Raw genomic sequence first — 20427 nt, forward strand, 5'->3', positions numbered from 1 at the left:
TGTGTGTGTGTGTGTGTGTGTGTGTGTGTGTCTGTGTGTCCGTGTCTGTGTGTCTGTGTGTGTCTGTGTGTCTGCAGGTACACACGTGCCAAGGTGGGCCCTCACCTCCCACCTCAACCTAACAACAAAGTCTCTTGCTTGTCACATACTGCCATGCCCATATTGTCATGCGTACTAGGGACCTGACCTCTGTCCCTCTTGCTTTGAAGGTAAGTGCTTCTTACCTACGGAGCCATCTCCACATTTGTCAAAGAGGCCTTGATCCTGCCCTGGAGCCCATGCTTGAGAGTTACACTTCTGACTGAATTTCCACCGGGCACTTCACACACCAGGTTTGCTGTGTGCAGCAACTTCTTAGCCAGTGTGAACGTGACGGCAGACAGGAAAAGGCCTTAGATGTGCACCAAATAAATGACAGTGACTTGAGGGACACTGACAGTGGCTGAAGAGGTAGAGTTGAAGACATGGAGATGCAGGGGTACATGGGAGAACTAAGTTAAGTGAAGGTGTTCGGTGCCAACCTTTAGGCCACTCCAACCCCACTTCCCCCTCATACCCCAGTCGTCCTCAATCCCACTCCCCTTCATACCCCACTTCCCCTCATACACCACTCCTTCTCAACCCCACTCCCCCTCATACCCCACTCCCCATCATTCCCCACTTACCCCTCATGACTTTCTTCTCACTTCATACCCTGTAAGTATGGCTCAGATGGAAAGGTATCCTGGTAGCTAGGAGCCAAGAAATACCACAAAGTCATACTTCACAACAAACCTCACACAAGAGATTTATTAGGAGAAAAAACAAACAAACAAACAAACAAACAAACAAACAGGAGGGTGGCTGCCTCTGCTCCACTGAGAAACAGCAGCAAACTGAACAGGATACAAGGTTTATATAGAGCTTCTTGGGAAAGGAGTGGAATTTTTTAGGGTGGAGATTGGTGGGGTTTCATGTCCAGAGATTGAGTTTTTTATTCTGTAGGGTGGAGGCAGAGTCCAGCAGTTGGGGTAGTTAGAGTATTCCGTGGGTGAAACCTGGCAGTTAGAGGTCAGAAACCTGACAGGAGATGTGCTTGACCACTCGTGTGGTCCTTCCCACACTGCCCATGGTCAGAGTGACTCTCCGACATTCTTCTATTTGAAGAAAATATTTGTCTATATAAAAAAGCAATTTAAGTTTACTGCATAAAATGGGAAAATATAAATCAGAAAATATGGGAAACTTACCCCCATCTCATTACTGTATACTTAAAATTTATAAAATCATTATTACAGGTACTGGAGGATATGGTCTGTTCCTATTATATGTGTTTTTTTATTCAGTCACTAATAAATAATATTTGTACAGCTCACTAAGCCTCCTAATAGAAAGTAAGTTAAATTGTGTACGGTGTTCCCATTAATGGTTTTTAGGTTGTCTCCTTTTCCATGTTATAAATTGTCATGAAAACCCCATAGTTTTGTTCTGAGTCACATATGGTTATCTCTGTAGGACGAATTCTGTAGAATGAGCACCATAAACACTATTTAGACTATTTCCCTCTCTGGATCCCATCTTCCTACACTGATGAGCCTCTCAAGGCCCTGGGAGTGAGCAGGCCACCTGACTCAAGGCCTGGCTAGTGCCTTGCCAGGAACTTGCTCTGTCTTTTTTCATCTCCTGTCAACATCTTTAAGATTGTGAGGACCAAGGAATATGGAGGACCAGGCTCGCTGTCTGCCCAGTGTTTGCCTGGTAGCCACTCCTGTGTTGACTGTTATTGTCTCCTGCCCTGTGCATGGGTACCTATGTCCTGTGTGTAGACTCTGGATTGTCTTTACACAAAGCAATTGGGATGCTTATGCTGCTTCTCTGAGGTCTAAGGGCACATGAAGGGCCTGCCAGCTGTGCCCAGTAATTCCTGCCATATCTTCCACCTTTCCCTTCCATCCAGAGGCAGGCTGGGGCAATGAATAATCTCAGTGAAACCCCACTCAATGGCTAGCCTGAGAAAGGTCTCAGATCCCCTCGACCAAAGAATGTTCAGCCCTTCCCAGCTCAGCCCTTCCTTTTCCTTGTCCTCTCGTGTCCTACTGTATTTGCTCCCTCATCTCCCTCCAGCCCCACTCCTCCTGGGCTATGCTGGGATAAAGTCAGTCTGTCCCTTGAGAGGCTGTCGGGAAGGTCTGCTGGGTGTAAATGCTGCATGGGCAAGGACAGAGTTCTTTTCCCTGTGACATCCTAGAGTCCTGAAGGTCTCCCTACCACTCTGAGGATGCGTGAGTCTAAAGACTGGTCCTTCTAGTTCTGTCTGCTGGGTAGGGGGCAGGTCTGGGGTGAAGACACAGTCATACCCAAGAGGATCCAGTTCAGTCCTGTTCTCCAAGTGAGTCCCGCCCTAACTTTTCTGTTCTGGGTCCTTTACTACCTTGACTTCTGTCCCTGTCAAAATCCCAAGGGTTGAGATGGGATGAGCCTCTGTCCCTCATTTGTAGATAAAGGTTCCACAGTTTGGTGGTTTGAAGTGGTTTGCTTACATTCACACTCCAGCAAACAGCAGCTTCTTAGACCCACTTTTCAGACCCACACACTATTTCAGCATGGGCTGTAGGACTCGGCACGACCCCCTGACATAGCTGGTCTGGATCAGAGCCCAAGGTCCTTTGTGTCTGCTATCTCAGGTGCTGGCGAGTCTCATCTTGGCCAGCTCTGCTCTACCAGAGCTTGGCCACATTGCATACAGTGAGCTGCTTGAGCACCAGCCGTCTATTTCTCCCTGTTCTGGAAGCTGGGCGGTCCAAGATCGAGTTGCCTGTGTGCAGCATCTGGTGGGGCTTGCTTCCTGCTTTGCAGATAGCATTGAGATCAGAGAGAAAAGGGCTGTCTTTCCCCTCTTCTTGTAAGAGCACTAAGAGGCTCTTCCCCCCATCCCAGGATCTAATCACCCCCAAGGACTCCAGCTCTAAATGCCAGTTGATTTTAGGGAACACAAGCATGCAATCTGCTGCATTAGTATAGACCACTAGAAAACACCCCTTTGACCTTGGCCCAGGGTTTCAGGTCAACCTTGTACTAGATTCTGAGAGAGTTTAATGTGCCTGGCCACCTGCTGAGGTCCCTTCACCTGAGGGCCTTATTCTTCTGTTAGGACTTTTGATCCTGTCTTGTGGTTTCTCCATTGTATTGAGGCAAAGCTCCCCCCTTCCACCTCATATCAAACTCACCTCTTCAGCATCTTCCATGCTAATGAGTTCCTGACTTGCTACCACTGCTGCTGTGTGAGTAGCTTAATGGCACTGTGACTTACAGTCTGTGTCAAGATGTCTGCAGAACGCATCAATTTCAGCGAGTGTCATCATGAGTGACATGAGCGTATGACACAACTAAGTGTCCCAACTGCACAGTCCATTACAGCTGGCACTGGGCCAGGGAGGAAAGACCGGAAGACCTGTTTGGCTTCGCATGCCCTGGGTGATGTAGAATGGGATGCCCCCTGGTTCATTTCCTCCACAGCCCCCATCACTATTCCGTGGTCCTGGCCACTTCTGTAGCTGCTCCAAGCTTTCCCAGGCAAGTGGGGTCCTCTTTGTGAGTCCTGGTGCATGCTTTCCCCTCTGGCCCACTCTCTTATCTCTGCATCTACTTTAACAGCTCCACTGAAGGCCTGTGCAGGTGCTGACTCCTCTGGGCAGCCTCCTCTACCCCCATTTGCTTCCCACTTCCTCTCAAAAGAACAAGGTACTGCTACCTCTGCTGTAGAGCTTTTCCCGGCTCACAGTCCACCTTATCCTGCCTTACCTGGCTCTCCTTTTTTCCCCAGCTCCCAGTCCCAGTCCATGTTATCCTGCCTTACCTAGCTCTCCTCGGGATCAGAACCTGCATCCAAACATCAGTATCTGCTGCAAAAACATTTAATATGTAGTGAATATATGTTCTTCGATTACCAAACTGTGTGTGTATATCACAAAATACTGATAAATATCCAAAGTAATAATAATTAATAATTCAAACTTCTACTTTTCATTTTAGTTAGTATGATATGAATAATATATTTAAGGAGACTCTTAGTCTTTATATAGTTTCAGAATTCATTTATAAATAATTTTTCTAAGATACAATGTTAATGATTATATTATATTCCACTATATGAATGTTGCATATTTACTTAGTCAATCTTTTCTTATTAGACTTTTAAGTTCCTCTTCCTTTCCTCCCTCCATTCCTTTTCTCCTTCTGTCTTTTCCTCCCTATCTCCTTTCCTTTCTTCCGCCTTAGAAATAACACTGTGACAACTGTCCATGAACAAATCTTTCTCTACATTTTCCTGCTTTTTCTTTGGAAGTCTTAACCTTTGAATAAGGGCTTTGAATATTTTGAGATCTTCATCAAACAATTCTCCAGAAAAATCTGCAAGAATGCTCACTGTATAGGCCTGTCCCTAGGTCCTACCCTCCAATACAGGATCTTTTATTGCAGTTGCTGTTGTCACTACTTTGATCTTTGGGGCATTAGCCCAGTAGACTTTCAGTGTACATCCATTTTAACCAGGCGTAACACATGGGAGGCTTGTGCTATGTGCAGGAGAGAGGAAAACACAAACATGAAAATGCCTAGAGTCAGACTTGGGAGAGCATCCAGACTACTGCAGTGGATGGATGGGTGGGTGGATGCATGGATGGATGCTTAGATGGATGGATGGGAGAATGGGTAGATGAGTGGTTGTTTGAGTATATAGGTTGGTGGATGTTGGGTGAGTGAATGGCAGGTGGTGGATGAATTGCTAGGTAGATGGGTGGATAAATGGAGGATGGATGGATGGGTAGGTGAGGAGATGGATGGATGAGTGGATGGGTGGATGTGGATGGGAAGATGGATGGATGAGTGGATGGGTGGATATGGATGGGCAGACGACAGAAGGATGAGTGGTGGGTAGGTAGACTGACTGATTGATGGGTAGGGGAGTGGATGGGTGGGTAGGTGGTGGGTGGATGGATGGTTACAGTCAGTACTCATGGGGTAAGACCCCTCGAGGACTCTAGCCCCAAGAACTAAGGAAGGAGCCATGCAGAACCCTGCTCATGGTCCCTCACTACCACAAGTAACTTGCAGTTCTGAGAAACTGCAAAGAGAGGTCTGCAGAGTGGGAACAACCCATGGAGGTAGTGGGGGTGGGGAGCTGTGCTCTGTGAACGTCTCTCTTCCCAATCATGAATGTGCTCAGCCCCTTCACTCTCAGCCCATGAGGCAGGCAGACCTCCCTGAACCAGCTGCTCAGTTACACCTGCCTTGAGAAAGAGGCCCCAGATCTTAAGCAGGGGATGAATATTCATGGGCATGAACCTTTGCAAACTCATTTGGGGAAAAAAATTAGATCAAGAGAAGTAATCAGATTATTAAAAAGAGAGTGCAAGGACAGAAGGCAGTGGCAGAGAGAAAACCCACATTTAAAATGCAAAGAGAGAGCCTCTTCCTGCTGAGCAGCGCTGACCTCCTGGACTATGCACCGAGAATAGTTAAGCTCTCCTCCATTTCTGCTGCATAAAAATGTTTTCTGAGTCCTCCACTGAGAAGGGAGTCGAGGGAGGCAGGGGCACCCTCCACCTCTGAAAAATTATCAAATAATATTTTGAGGTTTCCATCTTATCTTCCTTAGATATCAGGAAAAATTGTGAGAGCTAAAGAGGCTCGGGTGAGTGCTGAGTGACAGGTTAAAGGGCTCCAATAAAGATTAGATGGTCCACTATCTCCTGAGGAAATTGCATAAAAGTGGTTATTCCCTCTTGCTTCTATTAATTTCCTCTTCCTGGCTGCTTGGAGAAGCTTCATAACCTGATGCTGCAGACAGGGACGGGAGGCGCTTTCCATTATCTCAATCACTGCACTGTTTATGAGACACTTAATCTGTTTCTTTATAAAGTAATAGTACTGTAGGTGATGGATTCCGTGTCACTGGAAGGCTTCGTGCAGGGACGGGAGGAGAGGGGCGTTCTCAAGAGCATTGTAAGCAGCAGGCAATTTGTTACAGCTTTGAGGCACTGAGGAGTTGTGGGGGGTGGCATTCCAAGGTGACCTTCTGCTAGAGCTGACACGTGCCAACCTCCTTGTGTTGCTCAAAGGGAGAGGGAAATGTGTGTTCTGCTTGGATGATGGGAAGCATGTACGTGCTTCGGGGTAGAGCAGTCAGGTCCCATCCTCTCCCTCTGCTGAAGCCAGGAATAGGGAGAGGCTGGAGAATGTATGCCTGCCCCCAACTCTGCTCTCCCAGGTTAGCCTCTGTCTGAACCTGGTCATGAAGGGAAGTATCCTCCTCGTTTTTAAAGAAACAAGACAATTGTGGTCCCTCTCCCTCTGTGCCAGAAATATAGCCCCATGCGATGGTGTCTTGCTATCTTTCAGGAATACACAGGGAAGTGCAAGTGCTCTTGACTGCCCACACACCCTTATAATCATGACCATATGCTCCTTGCCCAGGTCCTCTTTGACCTCCCCAGTTATTCCACCTCTTTCTTGCTTGCTTTGTCATTATTCTCCCTTCTGAATCTTTTATTGTTGGACTGTCCCTGAACTAGCTGTATAGTGGAGGATGATTTTGGACTTCTGATCCTCCAGCCTTCCCTTCCCAAGTGTTGGGACTGCAGGCGTGTACCACCCCTTCTGGCTTACAAAGGGCTGGGGATCAAGTCAACAGCTTTATGGGTGCTAGGCAAGGACCTTAGCAACTGAGTCTCATCACGAGTCCTCCCTTCCTGAATCTCGTCTCCTAGGAAGCTGTTTCACGCGGTCCTCATCGTATAAGGCTGGATTCCCAAAATGTGTGTGTCCTGCATGACTGATCTCTAATGTGCACACAAGTGTAGTTCTGCTTTAGAAGCAGTGTTCTGTTGTCTGCTTCAGCCCATCAGAAAGGGAGCCCCTAAAGTCCAATACTCCATTTGTATGCACAGCTCTGTTCCTCTAACATATCCTGGCTCCCAACAGGTCCTCAGCAAACAGTGGCTGAATGGCGGCGCTCATCATCATAGTGATGATTGCATCATGGTTCTCTATAGAGGAAGAAAACTAGATTTTGCAATATCAAGTCAAAGAGCTGTTATCTACCTCAAAAGTGTTCACAGATGACTAAGAATATTTCACTGTTATTTTTTATAAATCAATCATCTCTTTTTCATTCCCTTTCTTCCTTTTTGTGTGTGTGTATGTGTGTGTGTGTGTGTGTGTGCACGCATGCATGCACTTAAGTGCACACAGGTCCTCACACGGGTGCACACACACACACACATGTTCGTGTGGTGGGCACATGCATGCGATGGTGCTTGAGAGGAAGTCAGAGGTTAGGAAGGTAACATGGCATGTTAGTCCTCAGCTCCTGCTTTGTCAGAAGCAGAGTTTCTTACTATTTTTCCCCTGTGTGTGGCAAGCTAGCTTGCCTATGAGATCCTGGGGATTCTCTCAGCCTCCCATCCCACTATAGGAGCACTGGGATTGTGTTCTGGGATCCAAACTCGGACTAACACTTGCACAGTGAGCATGTGCCCACTGAGTCATGCTTGCTCAGACTGCCAGGCCATTCACATTCATTTCTTTGGTCTACATGTCTGCATAGTTTTTTGCCAGAACTGACTCAAACACTCCACTTATCACTTCTATTAAAACTGCCCTTTCTCAAGAGAAGCCCACTCTTCTTATTTTTCTCAGTAAAAAACAATGGTGTCAACATTTCTTTCTGATTAGTGGCATCTGATACAAGATGAGCTTAAAAGGTTTTGTGGACTAGCCTGACACTTTAACTGTTATTTAAAGCATAAACTATATGAGAAAATATTGTGCCAGCAGGATTACATATCACAATCCCAAAGTTAAGTACATAGATTTAGAAAGACTATCCTTACAAGTCAGAGACTGCCTGTTCACAGATTTCATTAAACTGCTAAACACATGAAATGGGACTATTTTGGAATTATAGATAAAATATATCTTATAGATATAATAAATCACTAATCACTCAGACAGAAACAGTCTAGGTGGGAACACTAAGGCTTTAATGCCTTCGTCAGAGCACTACATGTCTATTCTGACTTTGACTTGTAAAGTTATTTCAAAGAAAACTTGTCTTTCTAAAGGGTTTGTGTAAACTGGGCTGAGGGGAGCTATCCTTGTAGGGACATGTGAGTGCCAGCTGTGCCAGCTGTGTCAGCTGTGTCCCTTATTTGCATTTGTTCAGTTTTGCTGACCTGTGTGTTGTGAGCAGAACAAATAGATCCCTTCTATAGATAATCAAATCTATAGGCTCTGAGGGCTGCTGTCACTCACAGATGCTCACCTTGGTAAAATCAGCACATCTAGACGGCAGAGCTAAGATGCTGCAGCCATGGCCCAGTTCTCAGTTCCTTGGGGACGATAGAGTCAGATCTGTCTAAGCCCTCTGTCCTCCAGTCGTTTCTGGACCTCTCTCTATGGTCCAGTTTGTGAGGTTCTGGGGAAATGTTTTAGTAAGAAAAGTGTTTGCTGTGTAAGCACAAGGACCTGAGTTCACAACCCTGGAAGCTGCTTAATAAAAAAACGGTACAGTGGCACGTGTCTGTAACCTCAGTGACAGAGGCAGGAATAGAGGCAGGAGAACCTCTGGAATGCACAGGCTGGCTAGTTTAGCAGAATTGGTGAGCTCTACATCCAGCAAGAGACCCTGTGTCAAAAATAAGGTGGACAATGATGGAAGAATACACCTGATTTTGACCCCTTATCTCCACAGGTTCATGTATACATATTAGTGCACAAAAACTGCACTTGCTCCTGCATACGTACAGAGAGAGAGAGAGAGAGAGAGAGAGAGAGAGAGAGAGAGAGAGAGAGAGAGTGAGTTCACACAGTAAACAGTAAAATAACTAGTACCCTCTTCCCTCTAGTTCCTCTCCTTTGGGCATCCTTTGAATTCAGAGACCCAGTCCCCCAGAACAGAGGCCTCCCATTTCTTCATCAGAAATCTCAGAGAAAGGCATTTTCAAATCCCCCTTCCACTTGTGGATATCAGGAAGACTGTTTATGCTGTTAACTTATTAAATGTAACGCAAGGTGGCTTTTAAGTGCTGAGAAGCAAGTGAAAACACTTTGTTCTTCTTGGACCAGTACATTAGGAAAATTACAGTGTGGCAGAGACTGAATAGGAATGCATGAGTAGTCACCAGCTCCCCTCCCCTTTCCAGGAAGGCGTCCTGCCACATGGAAGCAGCTGAGGCTTCAGAACGCAGCAGGGCAGGAGGAACACTAGAGACTCAGTGCAAAGGGATACACGCTTATCTGGGAGAGGAGAAAGATGCAGAGAGAGAGAGAGAAGGGCAAGGTGGAGGGGGAGAGAACCCAGTGAGTAGGCTCAGAAAGGTGACGAGTAAGCCAGAGTTTTAGGCTGCCCCAAGTATGGTAGTTGATGTTTTTTGCTTGGGGTTTTATTGATTGATTCTTTTATTTGAAATTTCAAATGTACTCTTTTTATTGCTACAGAGGTTTTCTTTTGGATGTGCTGACATGTGTCTGTGAATGACCTATCTCGGATGTGGGTTACAATGGCAATTGTTGTTTGCCCATCATTTGTGATACAGCAGTATATCCAGGGTGTCCCAGGGAATGTGAGTCGCAGGGGACATGCTGCAGAGGAGACCTTCTTGGTAAAGACAAAAAGAAGCCTAGCATTGGAGACCTCATTTTCTGAAGTTCTGAGGCATTCTGTAGTAACTGATTAACTTTATTCTTAGGTTCATATTTTCTGTACGTAATAGGCATGGAAAACTCAAGATCTTGTATTCCATTTGATGCAGTTGGCTTACACCATTCGATAATGTTCCATTTCACAGAGGCTTCCTCTGTTCTGCAATGGGCTCCCATCCAGGGCATATCTAGTGTAACTGGAGACTGTTTCCTCACTTCAAGTGAGCAGCTGATGAAGGAATCCCCACATAGGAAACTATTCTTTCTTCTTGTCTTGGCAGGAAAGTGGTAGATGTTTTGGAACTAGCTTACATGTGAACCATCACCATCATTTCTCCCACTGAGTGATCCTGTGTATGTTTTTAACCTCTGCATGTCCCAACTTTCTCATTAGCAAAATGGAGATAATGATAGCCACCGCATAGAGTAATGTATGTAAAACACTTAACAAGGTGAGCTAGCAGATGGTGGCTACTGCTATTATTAAAGAATCCTCCTCACTTTTCAGGAGGCAACAATATATTTGAGAAGATGAGCTTCATATAAGTGGAACCTTTACAACAGCCCTGTTCAGGCAACAATCACATCATATTATACTAGTATCCTGGCTAGTTTTATGTCAATTTGACACAAGCTAGAGTCATCAGAGAGGAGGGAGTCTCAATTGAGAAAATGCCTCCTTAAGATGGGACCATAGACAAGCCCCTGGGGTGTTTTCTTATTTAGTGACATTGTGGGTGGTACTATCCCTGGGCTGGTGGTCCTGGGTTCCATAAAAAAAAAAAAACAGGCTAAGGAGGCCATGGAGAACAAGCCAATAAGCAGCACTCCTCTGTGGCCTCTGCATCAGCTCCTACCTCCAGGTTCCTGCCCTGTGTGAGTTTCTGCTCTCACTGCTTTTGATGGTGAACTGTTGCATAGAACTGTGAGTGAAATGAACCCTTTCCTCCCCAAGTTGATTTGGGTCATGGTATTTCATCACAGCAATAAAAGCCCCAACTAAGACAAACAATGTGGCCACAGTGGATCCAAAATTCCTAGAAGGCAACTTGTGGCACCTGCAGCAGGGTCTCAGATGGTGTACAGTCAGTACTTGTTGAATGGATTAGGGAGGTTTGTAGGGAATCCAAACAAGTTACCCAATCATAGCTGGCTTTAGGGATACAGGGAGAAGTGGGGAATGAATTGGTAAAGACAGTCCTTGGGGAAATAGGGACAATGGAATTATAATTTGGGGGGGGGGGGATCAGCAAGCATGAGACCACATGTCTCAGGTCTCAGTGGATGAGATGTGACCACAGCTTGTGGGGCAGTGTGGGGACAAGCATTGCATGGCATGACTCTTAACAGCCTGGCTCTCCAAGAAACTCAGAGAGGTACCCATCAATAAAAACACTCTGAGTAAGAATCTAGCTGTGTCCTTTGTCCCTAACCTTTCCTATTGCTGTATGTATGAAAGGTGACTCCAAGCACATGACACAAGCTGCCTTCGAGACCCCCTCTTTTACTTTCCCTGTCCTAGAAGCATATGAAGAAGCAATTATGGTAGAATGATGCTGTTAAGGTAGTGACCTTGAAATCACCTTAATTTTTCTTTACAAAAATTGCTTGTGAATTCTAGTCCTTTAACCATCATTCATGCAAATGCTAATGAATACATCCCAATGGCCCTTGTGTTTGTTGCAATATGACATTTAAGAGTCAGAAGTCTGGTCATTGCTAGCAAATACCTCCTTTTTTATCTGTGACTATGAGGTTACATTTCAAGTGCTTGGGAGAGGCCCTGACTTTTAAGGTAGCAGGAAGGACTAGACATTTGTGTACCGGATACCCAGATAAACATTAGACTCATCTTACTAATAAAATCTGTTGACATACCTGAGAGAGGAAAATCACTGAGAAGGGCCATTGTCAAGATGTTTGGAGAACTGAAATATGAAGCAGGGTTTTCTCCATCTGAGATGCTCACTTTGTGTGAGGAAGCAATTCAGCATTGTTTTGTTTCAGGACGACAAAACCTTCATTTTTATTTTCAGGGAAGGGTATCTGGATGCCATTCCTCCATAACTCTTATATAATCTTTGTGTTTTAGCCTGCCCTGCCGGGACCTTCAAGGCCAGCCAGGAAGCTGAAGGCTGCTCCCACTGCCCCTCCAACAGCCGCTCCCCTTCAGAGGCGTCTCCCATCTGCACCTGCCGGACCGGCTATTACCGAGCAGACTTTGATCCCCCAGAAGTGGCGTGCACTAGTAAGTGTCTGGTAAGGGCTGTGGGCTGGGGGGTCCGACTCCTGGACTGTACAAATGGTGGACCTTGAGCAGAGGAGAAAGCCAGTCAGACTTCTAAGAAAATGCTAAGTGGGGTGCTGGCCATGGTGCTGAAGCAGAGGGCCGCTCTTTCATCTCAGCAGGGTACCTGTGGTTAAGATTGCATTTTTCCCTGATTCTCTTTCCAGACGTGAGGGCTTTCCTCTCACAAGCCCCTAGGACAGCTTCTTCCCACAAAAATTTAAAAATGGCCTATCTAGAGTTCTTTGTTTGCAAAATCAAAATCTACTCATATATTGCAATAACTTGTAACTTGCGGTTGCCTCCTCCAAGATGCCCCTCCCTCCCGGTCCTGCAGTTGAAAACTTCAGTGTATCTTCTCAGTGTCTGATCCCCTGGTAGTTCTCAGAGTTTCGCCAATTGTCCATTTACTTAGTAATTGCCTTAGATACCCCTGGAAAGTCCTTGAGTATCAGATCTAAATATTCATCCCCTTTGTCCCTTGTAGTGTCCCACATCTGAGCTCCGGCCAGATGACAAGACCAGAAACCTGACTACTTTGTCCCTCTCAGTGCAGTAAATTCTAAAAGCTGGGAGTTAATGCATCAACTCTGACTGCTCTCCCATTATCTGCTGTGGGAAGAAAAAGCAGCCCTTCTTCTAAAAGCAGAGGAACGCTGTACTCTCTGGCGGGGAGAGGATAATTTCCCCCTGGTCTCCTCTCCCTTAAGCATGGGAGGCAGGGAGCATGGTCCTCCCTGAGCACCACTTTACACAACGTTTCCCTCTCTAAGTGTTAAAGCCCTGAAGCCGGGATGATCTCACTTCGCAGTATTCCCATTGCATTCTGGGATCAATATTGCAGGTTAGCCTGTAAGCAGACTAGAACTTTCTTTGGCAGTAGATGCTTTGGTGTAGCTCACTATGAACAGGTATTTCCCCTTACATCCCTCAGACTGGTTCCCTCTCAGCCCAGTGAAGAGGTCCACATTGGTATATTTCATACACATTTATAGTTGGAAGGACAGAAAAAAAATTAACTGGAGTGGGTAGAAGAATTTCTCAGTCCTGGCCTTGTAGCACATGTAACCTTTTCTGGGTGCAGAGGAGAAATGAAAGCAGCTTCTAGATCAAGGTCCCGAGCTCAATCGATGCTTATAGATTTGAGCTGAGGAAAGCTCATCACTTGTAAACTGATTTTCCCTGCCTTTCTTCTCAGGTGGGTGGAGATGAACAGAAGTGTTTCCTTGCCTGCTAGCCAAGGCCCCCATCTTTCTCTAGTGGTGTCTCCCCCTCTGATTTCTAAGAGTCCCTATCCTGGATGGCAGTCTTCCATGGGCCTAAAAAACAATATTTAATATACTTCTTTAGATTCCATTAAGGATGCTACATCATGCCGCTGCCCAGGTAGCCAGACCAAACACCAGTCTATACAACAGCCAGAGCATCCACCCAGCCTCTGGCAGTTTCTCTAAGGGAAACACTGCCCTGTGTTTCTGCTCACAGACTTCCCTTTGGCCAGGTTTCCTCTGCAGGGCAGCTCATCCTTATAGGCCTCTAGTTTCCCACTCTAGGAGACAAACTATCAACTCACCCAACCCATGATAAGGTCATCTGGAAGAAGTCAGGTCAATGGCCAGGGACTCGGAATGTCAATGTGCTTCCATCTTCTCCCACTTGTTTATCAAGCCTTATTTCCAGTCCCCCTTCCTGATGGGTATGAGTCTATTGAATCAGTTTTGGGGAAAATATGAACACTTCAATGCCTCTAGTTTGGCCTTGGAATTTCCTCATTCCATACTACCCATATCCCAAGATCATCTCTAAGTTAGACACGCAGGCTTTTCCCTCCTGTCAGCTCTGGAATATTCACCAGTGGTGTTCCACTATACTCTCCCCTCCTTATTTAGATAGGGAGGGAACTTGCCACTCTGGAAATTGTGCCTTTACATACCCCCTTTTATTGTGCCTCCAGACATAGAGGGAAGACTCAGACTAGAAACTGTTAAATCAAAGCACACACAGCTATGGCAGGTAGGGCCAAGAACAGCTCCTGGACACGTTGTCCCTCATCCTGGAGGGGCAAGCACTTGGTGAGGAGACTCAGGGGACAGGACATGGGTGCAATACAATGCTAGGCAAAACATGTATAAATAAAGCTACAATTTCCCTGAGCCTCATTATATATTTGATTTATTGTGTGCCAGGGAAGTACTGTATGAAAAAGTCAATTTGTTGGCTTTTATATTCTCATTAGGGTTTCCTTTAAAAGCATTCTAATTGGAGGTGCCATCTGTTCTCTTAAAAAGGCACAGCGCATCACCACAGTAAATAATTTTTCAGATACAAGGAGAATCTATAGAGTTGTTGAAGGAAGGCACAGCCCTATACCGTGGCCTTAGGGCTCCTAGCTAGCCCAGCAGGTCTAGTGAGACAAGTGTGTAGGAGCCTGAGCCCAGCCAGAGAGCCTGGTGGAGGCTTGGGGCTGCGAGATGCTGGCTCACTTAGTAAAACAGAGGCTTCATCTATCCTAGCAGGAAGCAACCAGAGGCTGCCCGGGCACCAAAGATAAAGAAGATGTGTCTTTATAAATGTATGGGGATGGTGAGCACCTGCTGTGCCTTGGTACAGTGAACCAGAACAGAGAGCAGACAAACATAGTCCAAGAGCTGGCCAAGGCCTCCAGTGTTGAAAGACCTCAGGTCTAGCTTGCAGCCATTGTCTTCAAGTGAGATTACATCAGCAGTCCACTCCTTCGCATCAAACATTTTATGAATATAAATGTAGAAATATATACACCTTACAAGGTTATAACACCTCTGCTACACTAAGGATTATTACTATATTTTCAATACTGAGGACTGAACCTATGGCCTCCTTCTTGCTAAACAAACACACTACCTCTGAGTAATGTTTTTATCCTGCTCCTTGAACTGTCTTTAAAAAAAACTTTTTTTTAGAACTTGGGTCTCATCAAGCTGCCAAAACAAGCCTGTGGTAATGCTTCCTGCCTCAGCCTCCTTTGTAGCTGGCACCATTGGGCTTGCCAATATATGCACACACATCATATATATATACATACATACACACACATACATACAAACATAATGAAGCCTGTTAATCATTTGGGGTATCACATACATAGTATGTTTTTGTGATATTCAAATGTTTCTGTAAGGCTGGAGCGAGAGCTCGGTTGTTAAAACACTGATGGCCTGAGTTTAATCCTAGAATTTACAAAATAAAATTGGATGTTGTTCTGCATGCTCATAATCCCAGTGCTGGGAGGAGAGGAAGAAGCAGAGCCAGGGCTCAGTGGCCAGCTCTGCTTTTTATCCGCTCTAAAAATTGACAGTGGAAAATTTTGTAGCTTTTTCTGGGTATTTCTGTGTCTTCTTTTCAATCTACTATGAGAGATTAGAAATTCTCTTGATGTCTGAGAGTCCCTGGCCTTGCCTGTCTAGCCTGTCTTTGAGCCTCATCAGTGAAGTCTGGGGGGTGGGGAGAGGGATGTGAATTCCAAGGCAAGCATTAAAGGGGCAGTGTGCACTCTAGTGACCTCAGGGACACAGGCAGAGTGAGCTGTTCATCCCCCACAGAGTCTGAATCCATATGACCACTGCTGGTCTGCGGACACCAAATCCCGGCCTCCCTCCCTCCCTCCCTCCTTCCTCCCTCCCTCGTTTCCTTCTTCTCTCCCTCCCTCTTTCTTTCTTTCCCTCCCTCCCTCCTTCCCTTCCTCTCTCTCTTTTTCTCTCCCTCCCTCCCTCCCTCCCTCCCTCCCTCTGTCCCTTTCTCCCTTCTTTCCTTTCTTCCCTCCTCCTCCCTCTTCTTCCTCTTCTGCCCAAGGCTACACAGTTCTATCCCTGGCATTAGATTGCCTGGCTGAAGGCTCATTGCACAGCCCTGACCCAATACTTTACCATACTCTCCCAGGTGTCTTCATCCTCCCAAATTAATCCATTCATGGGATGAACTGGGAACATGGGGAAAAGTTAAAGGTGGGCTCCAACTGACCTCTTTCTTCTCCCTCCCAGTGAAACCCCAAAGGAAGTCTGGCGATCTGGACACAGTGCTCCGCCATCAGTGAGGGGTTCCAAAGGGTCACTTATAGTAGGGGCCTGAGACAGAAGGAGGAGAGTAAGGAGGGGACCAGGGACAATATTGTCCCAACAGCGAGGGGGGGGGGAGTCTAGGAAGGTTGTGGGCTGAGGAGCTGTTTCTGAGCTTTGAGCTTGCTATGCTTCAATAAATACGGTTTCTTTTTTTCCCCATTTCGAATCTAGGAGATGGCAACTATATTTTTTTTTCTGCCTCCACAACACAGTCAGCACAAACCCTAAAGGTTGTGCTGTGGATCTCTCCTCTCCAGCAAGCAATCCTACTTCAGTGGGCACCAGCTACATATTCCTTCATTTATCTGGGATCTCACTCTATCTACCCATCTATGTAAAGCAAGTGTTTGATCCTATAGGTTGAGAGACTGGTCCCCAAGGCTGTTCCTCAGCTTTGCATACTAATCAGCAGTGGTTGAACCTGTGCCCCAGACCAGTCAACTCTAAGTTGAGGTTCATGAAAGCCACATCTTAAATTTGACTAATGTACCTGAGCAGTTCACAGGACTCTGGGAAACATGGGGTTTCCAGTTTATTATAAAGAGTATCACAGAGAGTAGGGTACATAAATGCATAGGAGCACCCTGGAGCTGCCACACCCCAGGAGTACACTGAGCTACCTAGAAGCTCTTTGAACCCAGTGTTTTGGGGTATTTTTTTAATTAATTAATTTATTTATTAAAGATTTCTGCCTCCTCCCCGCCACCGCCTCCCATTTCCTTCCCTTCCCCCACCCCATCAAGTCCTCCTCCCTCATCAGCCTGAAGAGCAATCAGGGTTCCCTGCCCTGTGGGAAGTCCAAGGACCGCCCACCTCCATCCAGGTCTAGTAAGGTGAGCATCCAAACTGCCTAGGCTCCCCCAAAGCCAGTACGTACAGTAGGATCAAAACCCCATTGCCATTGTTCTTGAGTTCTCAGTAGTCCTCATTGTCCACTATGTTCAACAAGTCCAGTTTTATCCCATGCTTTTGGTGAGTTCCCGATAGAACATCCCCATTGTCTCAGTGTGTGGGTGCACCCCTTGTGGTCCTGAGTTCCTTGCTCGTGCTCTCTCTCCTGCTCCTGATTTGGACCTTGAGATTTCTGTCCGGTGCTCCAATGTGGGTCTCTGTCTCTGTCTCCTTTCATCGCCTGATGAAGGTTAATATTCAGGAGGATGCCTATATGTTTTTCTTTGGGTTCACCTTCTTATTTAGCTTCTCTAGGATCGCGAATTATAGGCTCAATGTCCTTTATTTATGGCTAGAAACCAAATATGAGTGAGTACATCCCATGTTCCTCTTTTTGGGTCTGGCTTACCTCACTCAGGATAGTGTTTTCTATTTCCATCCATTTTGTATGCAAAATTCAAGAAGTCCTTGTTTTTTACTGCTGAGTAGTACTCTAATATGTATATATTCCATACTTTCTTCATCCATTCTTCCATTGAATAGGGTATTTTGTGCAGCTTTGTTATATAGCCCGGATTGTGTACTTTCTTGGCCATAGTGATCAACTTAATCTTCATCCCCCCTCTCTCCAAGACTGGGGCCTTGGACAACCCTAACCTCCTAATCAGTCCCCATCCTGAAGTTTCTTGCATTTAGTTGTCTGATTATCATGGAGATACTAAGGCCTTCAAGGGCTGTATACTAAAAAAAAGGTAGAGAAGTAAGACTAAATACCTCTCTACAGCATCCCAGTTTCCTCCTGGTGCCCACCTGGTGCACTGCCTAGAGACCCCAGGATCCTGGGAGTCACTAAGATGCCCTGATAATGAGACGGTCCCGAGGAAGCACACAGACTCAGCATTTGCACACAGTGCTTGGATGATGGGCTTGGTACTTCCTTTACATTTTGACTCTCTCTCTTGCCTTCCCTGTGACCCTGTTCCTCATTTCCTCGCTTTCCTCCATCCCCCTTTCATTCCCACTCTCTCATACTGTTGTATGCCTTTCAGAGTTGTTACGAGGATTAAGCAAAATCGTATTCCAGCATCTTTTGGCCCGGTGCCTGGTTCATAGTAAAGTCTCAATCGATGTTAGAACTTGCTTTGGTTATATCCCTGGAAAGTGTGAAGTGTGTAGAAGATAGTGAGGCTTCCAGCAGGAGAGGATGTCGGAGATCTGAAAGTACAAGTGATGTGTTTGGAGTGGGGGTGGCAAGTTTTGCTTCAGCCCTGAGCGGAACCCATTGGCTGCCCGTAAACCGCAGTCACCCACGGTCAGAAGATGCCTGGCGAAGACAAGTGAACGGTTGACCTCCTGTGCTTAGGCGTGCTGCAGGAGGGAGGAAATGGTATAGGCAAAGCACGGGAGTGCCTGCCCAGCCTTGTCTCCTCGGGCGATTATAGCCAAAAGCTCAGAAGCTTGGAGCAATGGCCCGCAAAACTGGACTTTAGTTCCTTTCTAAGGTTGGGTCTTGGGTTATGTAGGCTGGCCTTGAACTCCCTATGTAGCTAAGGATGACCTTGAATTCCTGATCCTATTGCTGCTGCTCCCAATTACTGAGATTGCGGATGTGTGCCACCTCACATGACTCAGCCTTCAGTTCTGACAGAGCAGGACTCCCTGTCTCCTCCCAATGACAGGAGAAGGTCAGATAGTAAGGGGACCGTGGCAGGGGCAGCCGAAGAGAACAGGCAGGATGACAAGAGGAAGTGCACAGCCGAAGGAGACCAAGCATTGAGCTGCACGGCTTCATTTTAAATAATTTCTAGTTTACGGGGGGATGAAATGGAAAGGAGGAATTTATGAAGCAAACGGAAATAGATAATTATGCCTTATAAAATTGCTGTCTGTGAAAAACCATGCAGAAGGACTGGTGTGAAAATAATTACCTTGTTACATTTCTGACCACAAAACCCCTTTTTCCTGTCACCCACACGGGAGAAATTTTGATGGATCACAGAGGCAAGCTGGAGCTTGTCCTGTTTCTTTTCTTCCTTCCTCAAATGCATTGAGGTGTCCCTGGGCAGCTTCGGATGGAGAAATAGAATGAATGAGGGCTCCAAGGTGACTCAGAAGAGAAGGTACAATGGTGGCCAACCCTTTAAGTCCCCCCGGAGTGTGTCCCCAATCTACCTTCTGACCCATAGGGAGGAGGGCAAGCTGAGTGACAGGAGTTGGGGCTATGAGCCTGGCGCTAGAGCTATGACCAGGGATAGTTTCTGTAGCCTTTCGGGTCATGATGCTTCCTCACTGGACAAAATAGTGAAGATAGAATTCATACCACAGGCTGAAAACTCAGGCGTCACTTAGCCAATACCACCCTCTCAAGGAGAGCTGTGGGGAGCCTCTGAGAGCAGTGCTGGGGAAGCCCATGGACAGTCTGCTGCTGTCCTCCCCTGAAGGGTCGAGAGCCCTCTCTGTCTTCTCTTTGAGTTTGAGTTTTGTCTCTTGAGGGGCTAGTCTTTGTGTGTGCATGCCTGAGTGTGATCACATGGGTGTTTGCCTGCAGATCTGTGAGTACACGTATGCTTCTGTGTGTGTACTTTTCATGTGCCCGTGAGGGTGCACACATGTATCTATTTGTGTGAGTACACACATGTCCGTGTGCTTACGTGAACGTGCCTGATTATGTAATGGATATGCAGGGGCAAGTGATTCTTGACCTGTGTGAGCATGCATGATATGTGTACCCATGTGAGCACACATATGTGACTCTGTGGAGATACATTGTGTGTGCACCTATGGATAAGTGTGCATGAAAGTATACCTGTGTGTATTTGTGTATGAGTATGAGTGTGCCTGTGTGAGTATGTGAATGTATGTGTGTGTACTTGTGGATGAGTGTGAATGAAAGTATGCTTGTGTGTACTTATGCATGAGTGTGCCTGTGTGTGTGTGCATGCATGAAAGTATATTTGTGTGTACTTGACTGTATGTGAGTTTGGTTGTGTGACTGTACTTATGCGAATGCGTGAGTGTGCACGAGACCCCTGTGTGTGTCTGTGAGTGTGTCTTTGCCTGTGCATATGCTGCATCTACGTGTGAATGTGTATAAGGGTGGTTGTGTGAGCGTGCAGGAGGGGGCTGTGAGGACATGTGCCCAGGTCAGAGTGTGATGTGTCTGGGACAATGTGAGTGTGCCTGTATGAATGTGTGTATACATGCTATGTGAAAGTGGAGTTGTAGGAGTGTGTGTGGGAGTAGACTGGTGTGAGAGTGTGAGTGTACCTGTGTGTAGACATGAGTATCTGTGTGTGAGTGTACCTGTGTGTAGGCATGAGTATCTGTGTGTGAGTGTGAGTGTACCTATGTGTAGGCATGAATATCTGTGAGAGTGTGACTGGGCTTGAATGAGAGTGTGAGCGTACCTGTGTGTAGGCATGAGTATCTGTGTGAGCGTACCTGTGTGTAGGCAATGAGTATCTGTGTGAGCGT

The 20427-nt window shown here is 46.3% G+C and overlaps 1 protein-coding gene across 1 annotated transcript in view; it reads left to right on the forward strand.

The window, feature by feature from the left end:
* Window positions 1-20427, forward strand: part of Ephb1 (EPH receptor B1) — a 445475-nt gene that overhangs the window by 278179 nt on the left and 146869 nt on the right. Inside the window, exon 4 of the mRNA XM_026789586.1 lies at window positions 11774-11929. Coding sequence (XP_026645387.1) covers window positions 11774-11929 — 156 coding nt within the window. The remainder of the gene's footprint in view (window positions 1-11773; window positions 11930-20427) is intronic.

This window comes from Microtus ochrogaster, unplaced genomic scaffold (genome assembly GCF_000317375.1).
Source record: "Microtus ochrogaster isolate Prairie Vole_2 unplaced genomic scaffold, MicOch1.0 UNK24, whole genome shotgun sequence".
Taxonomy (NCBI): Eukaryota; Metazoa; Chordata; class Mammalia; order Rodentia; family Cricetidae; genus Microtus; species Microtus ochrogaster.